This window comes from Olea europaea, unplaced genomic scaffold, assembly GCF_002742605.1.
Source record: "Olea europaea var. sylvestris unplaced genomic scaffold, O_europaea_v1 scaffold3318, whole genome shotgun sequence".
NCBI lineage: Eukaryota > Viridiplantae > Streptophyta > Magnoliopsida > Lamiales > Oleaceae > Olea > Olea europaea.
In genome coordinates, this window is record NW_019252127.1 from 26,144 (window position 1) to 28,808 (window position 2,665).

The 2,665-nt window shown below is 46.4% G+C and overlaps 1 protein-coding gene across 1 annotated transcript in view; it reads right to left on the reverse strand.

Moving 5' to 3' along the window:
- LOC111385869 overlaps positions 1–1,208 on the reverse strand; it is a 1,672-nt gene extending 464 nt beyond the window's left edge. Inside the window, exons 1-2 of the mRNA XM_023010297.1 lie at positions 498–1,208; positions 48–341 (exon numbers count right to left, since the gene is read on the reverse strand). Coding sequence (XP_022866065.1) covers positions 48–341; positions 498–1,208 — 1,005 coding nt within the window. The remainder of the gene's footprint in view (positions 1–47; positions 342–497) is intronic.
- Between the last annotated feature and the right edge of the window lie 1,457 nt (positions 1,209–2,665).

Sequence of the window (2,665 nt, forward strand, 5' to 3'; positions counted from 1 at the left end):
AAAGGTTGTGGAGGAGTAGATAAGAGATCCTGGTAGAAAGCAATAGCCGATGTCTGAATATCAGCAGGAGTAGCTAAGACTTCCCCTGCCTGTGTCCTGATGGACCTAATACGCGATCTGATACGGCGTCCTTGAACCATCGCATGGAAGTATCGAGTATTGTGATCTCCTTCACATACCCAACGTGAGCCAGCCCTTTGCTTCCAGAAGCCCTCCTCAATAGATAAAGTCTGGTTCAAAGCTGCCTGAACCTGATGCAGTATGTCACGATGTTCCGGTATAGGGTCACTGTCAAATACAATTTCTGCCTCATCAACCCTGTCCTCAGCATCCCTCACTCGCTGGAAAATGTCTCCAAACAAATGTCGATTCCACCAGTGCAATCCCTATTTCATCCTGAAGAATTTCTCCTAAAGAGCGGCCATCCCCGTAAGATGAGTGGGGAGTGACCACTTCTGAGAGACAAATGCTAAAAAATCATGATGCTTGGTCCAAACGTTGAGGAATCTGAAAGGCCTAGGCCCCAAGTCATCATCAGAAGTCCACTGAAGTAATAAAGGTGAGTGATCAGATGAAGTCCTGTTCAAGTGCTTCACTGTAAGCTGTCGACAAAATGCTGCAGCTGAAGAATTAATGAGTACTCTATCCAATCTCTTCCTGACCCGCCCATTGGTCCAAGTGTATCGATTCCCAAGGAAACCTGCATCCTCTAGACCACTATCCAACATCATATCAGAAAAAGCTGTAGTGCCTCGATCACGAGTATTATGACCCGTGCGCTCTCCATCATGAGTAATAACGTTAAAGTCTCCCCCAACTATCCAAGGGTCCTCCATATCGAGGGAGATGTGGTGAAGACCCGCCCACAAATCCCTCCTGACAGAAGCATCACAAGAAGCGTAAACTGGAGTAAAATAGATGGGAAGAGCTAGTCTGGGGTCCTCAACTTTAACGTGAAGAAATTGGGGATGATCAACAATAATAGTAACATTAGTCCCCGAGTTCCAGAAAAACCAAATCTTATTCGATTCATTCTGAGCTCCCGTATCGAAGCGCAGGTAATGTCGAATATATGCAAAGCTGTGCTGAAGAACAAAAGGCTCCAGTAAAACTAACAGATAAACCTGATGAAGCTGTATAAGTTTCTTCAGGCGCCGACGAGTAGCTACACTAGCTACACCTCTCACATTCCAAATGATGGCACTCATAGGGATGGAGAATGTGAAGAGGTATCATGTGACTGACTCCTGGTGATCCTTCTGCTCGGATGTGGAGTATCAGTAGAACGTGGGTGTTTCTTTCTTGTGACTCGGACAAAACCGTCATCCTCTGATCTACCAGCCATACCCACTAAATCCTCAGCAGAAGACCTACGGAACACACCCTGCTGATGGACCTCAATCTGTGATGTAGCTTCAGTATCCGACTGATCAGATTCTACTGAAGGAATAGAAGCTTCAATGTTCTGTTGACAAACAAGTGGAGAGCTGGAGGCAGGATTACCAGTACGGCCAGGTGTAGGACCGGGAAGCTGTCTGATAACTCTATCTGTAGCCTCTGAATCATGTGTTCGCTGAGACATGTCATGAGCCAAGGGGTCAGTGTAATCACTGTCAACATGAATAACAGGCTGTGATGGAGCCAAGGCTGGTGTAATGGCACTGAAAGGAGCAATATTGTCTGGAGCTACTGACTGCACTCTTGGAGGATTAACTGAAGCAGTGTCTACTAGGGATGCAATTGACTGGGCTACAATAGGTTGATCTGCTTGGGAAACATGTGCACCTGATGTGCTAGCCTGCTGTCTCTTCTGCTCTCTACGAACTGGGGTCCACCGCTGACATGGCTCACCCTGAATTGCCTTTCCCTTGTCCTTATCCTTAGCAGGGATAACAGGTTTAGGGATAGGCTCAACAACAGGAGGTGGTGCTGATCTGATGCCAAGTTTACACTGAACTTCTAAGTGCCCAAAATGTCTACATTTGTAACAAAATTCTGGCTTCTGGTCATAGACAACCTGTTGCCAATAGCTTGAGGAATAACCGTGCATAGTCATCCTCGTGCGCCAAGTGAATCAAAATGTGTGTGGCATCAATTAGACCAATAGTATAATCACCACAAAAACCAAAGCGAGAAAAGTTTTCATGTACCTTAAGCATAGCTGGCCTCCGGTGCACAAATTTGCCAACAAGAGTAAAATTGTATGGCTCAGCCAAGACTTATTCATCTGCCTCTGTGAATAGAACTGCAGGTTCACCATGATGGATGAAAGGGTCCCTAGAAATGAGCTTGTGGTCAGTATATTCTTGTGATGCTCGAAGAATTTGAGCAAAGGACTTCTTTTGACTCCTCTCTACTTGAGAAACTACTGGCACATTACCAACTGCTGCAGCATAAGATTTTGGACCAGAATGAGTAGTTGTGGAAGTTGCAGTGGCTCGTGGTGGTGCACGTGGTGGTGGGGGTTGCTTACGTGCAGGAGGGACTCGCGCGTTGATGGTACGCGCAGTTTGGGATGTACTAGGCGGTAAAGTGTTGATCCTTGGGGTTTTTCCATGATTTGGAGCCAGTGGTGCAGTTCCTGGGATCAAAGGAGGTCCAAAAACATTAGAAGGATTTGCCTCGGTATGTGTGCCACTTGGCACGTTTCCCAATGCAGATTTCC